This window comes from Myotis lucifugus, unplaced genomic scaffold (assembly GCF_000147115.1).
Source record: "Myotis lucifugus unplaced genomic scaffold, Myoluc2.0 scaffold_31, whole genome shotgun sequence".
NCBI lineage: Eukaryota > Metazoa > Chordata > Mammalia > Chiroptera > Vespertilionidae > Myotis > Myotis lucifugus.
Genome location: NW_005871079.1, coordinates 77409 through 79780, shown reverse-complemented (window position 1 = coordinate 79780; position 2372 = coordinate 77409). Strand labels below are relative to the sequence as shown.

Genomic DNA, 2372 nt, shown 5'->3' with positions numbered 1-2372 from the left:
CAGTCCAGAAAGGCACATGACCCCAGGTAGCCTATCAGAGATCTTGCCTAGAATCTTTCAAACTGGAGATGGGAATAAAAGTCTCCCTGGTGCCCTAGCCTGTTTGGCTCAGTGGATAGAGCATCGGCCTGCAGACTGAAGGGTCCCAGGTTCAATTCCAGCCAAGGGCACATGCCTGGGTTGCGGGCTCGATCCCCAGTTGGGGGCATACAGGAGGCAGCCGATCAATGATTCTTTCTCATCATTGATGTTTCTATCTCTCTCTCCTTTTCCCTTCCTCTCTGAAATCAATAAAGAAATAAATAAATAAATAAGTCTCCCTGGTGGTGAGAGCTTGGAGTCCAGGGTCTTGAGAGGTATCTATAGTCTGGTCTTTAGTTATGTGGAGGTAACCAGGCTTCAGCCTGCATGGAAAGTGAAGCTTATGGGCAAAGAGGAAAGGAGGCAAGACCCTGAGAAGAGAGAGAGAGAGAGAGAGAGAGAGAGAGAGAGAGAGAATGAATGAATGAATATGAATGTGTCCTGGTGGCCTTCAAGTCCTAGTTGCGGTTGTTCCTCAGGTCCAGCTATACCTCAAGCTTCCTGCCATCAGGCTATTCAATTCTTCCCTCAATTACATGAGATACCTCAATCTTTCCGACAAAATCCATTTTTCTGACTACTTTGATTTGGGTTTCTGACTCTGTCAACACAAAGATTTCTATATTTTCAGGTACTCTGATAAATTCAGAGGGGAATACCCAGTTTACAGAGGAAGAGTTATGTCATAGTTGATATCACTAAGTTGTCAATAATGAACAGCCTTGGGAAATTCTATGATAAGAAAACATATCTTTAAAATGCTTGGTATTTATGGGATATTAAACTTACACAATACACAAAAATTAACTCATGATTGTATGAGAGCTAAAACTATAAAATCCCTGAAAGAAAAAATAGGAGTAAATCTTCATGACTTTGAGTTAGGTAACCGTTTCTTAGATATAACACCAAAAGTGCAAGCAACAAAAGAAAAATAAATGAATTAGACTTCATCAAAATTAAAAACTTTTATGCTTCAAAGGACACCATGTAGAAAATTTAAAAATCCACAGAATGGGAGAAAATTTTTGCAAATAATATGTCTGATAAAGGACTTATATGCTAAAGAACTCTTACAGGTGAATAATAAAAATATAACTAACCCAATTTAAAAATGGGCAAATAATCAAAATAGATACTTCTCCAAAGAAGATAAATAAATGGCCAGTCAGTACCTGAAAAGATGTTCAACCTCATTAGTCACAGGGGAAAATACCACAATGAGATATAACTTCACACAGAACAGAATGGCTAGAATGAAAAGGATAGACAATCACAGAGTTGGAGAGAATGTGGGGAAATTAGTGCTCTCACCCATGGCTAGTGGAAACATAGAATGGTGCAGCCCATGGAGCATTCTCCAGGAAAGATCGTACGTTGCCCCACAAAACAAATCCTAACAGATTGAGGGGAAGATGGCGGCATAGGTAAACACCGGAGCCTGCCGCCGTGGACAACCACTTCAAAAATACAACTAAAAGTCGGAGCGGACATCAACCAGAACCACGGGAAGGCTGGCTGAGGAGAGTCTCTTCAACTAGAAGCAAAAACAACAGCATTCCGACGCTCAGCGGAGGCGCAGTGTGGAAAATTTAAAGGTACGGCGGTGTGGTGGTGAGGGTGCGCGCGCAAAGCGGGCTGGCGGCTGAGGGCGCGATTGTCGTTTTCAATCAGGAGCGAGTCTCAGACTCTGGGCTATAGATCCGGGCGAGTCTCTAGGGACCCAGACTCAAACGGGAGAAGCGGGACTGTCTGGCTACGGCCCCTCCGAGGTTTGCAGCGATTGCTGGGACAGAGAGGCAGAGCCCCTGGGGACGGACTGAGAGCGGCCATAGCTGCTCCCTCCCCCCGCCCTGTTGAGCCCGCCCCGCCCAGGCACTGTGCACAGACATTTGCCGATCGCCTCAGGCAAGGGCAGGACTAGCGCCTCCCCAGAATCCTACAGCCAGTCGGTCTGCTGGTCAAATCCCTCTAGTGTTAACTACAACAATTAAGGCTTGGCTAGAACAAGACTGCGCACAGAGACCACAAGGGGGTGCACCAAGAAAGCATAAAAGATGCGGAGACAAAAAAACATGACAGAAATGGAGGATATGGAGCTAAGAATCGCAATTTTGAGGGCTTGCCATAAATTTGTGCAGAGCCTCACGAAAACTAATGAGACCCTCGATGCTACGATAAAGAAATTAGAAAGTAAGCATACACGGACTGAAATAAAGAATATTATACCCAATAGCAGACCAGAGGAGCATAAGAATCAAACCAAAGATTCGACAAAAAACACCCAATTG

The 2372-nt window shown here is 44.4% G+C and overlaps 1 protein-coding gene across 1 annotated transcript in view; it reads right to left on the bottom strand.

Moving 5' to 3' along the window:
• Positions 1 to 1399, bottom strand: part of FAM189A2 (family with sequence similarity 189 member A2) — a 64685-nt gene extending 63286 nt beyond the window's left edge. Inside the window, exon 1 of the mRNA XM_014454085.2 lies at positions 1396 to 1399. Within this exon, the coding sequence (XP_014309571.2) occupies positions 1396 to 1399 (4 nt within the window). The remainder of the gene's footprint in view (positions 1 to 1395) is intronic.
• Positions 1400 to 2372: the final 973 nt, after the last annotated feature.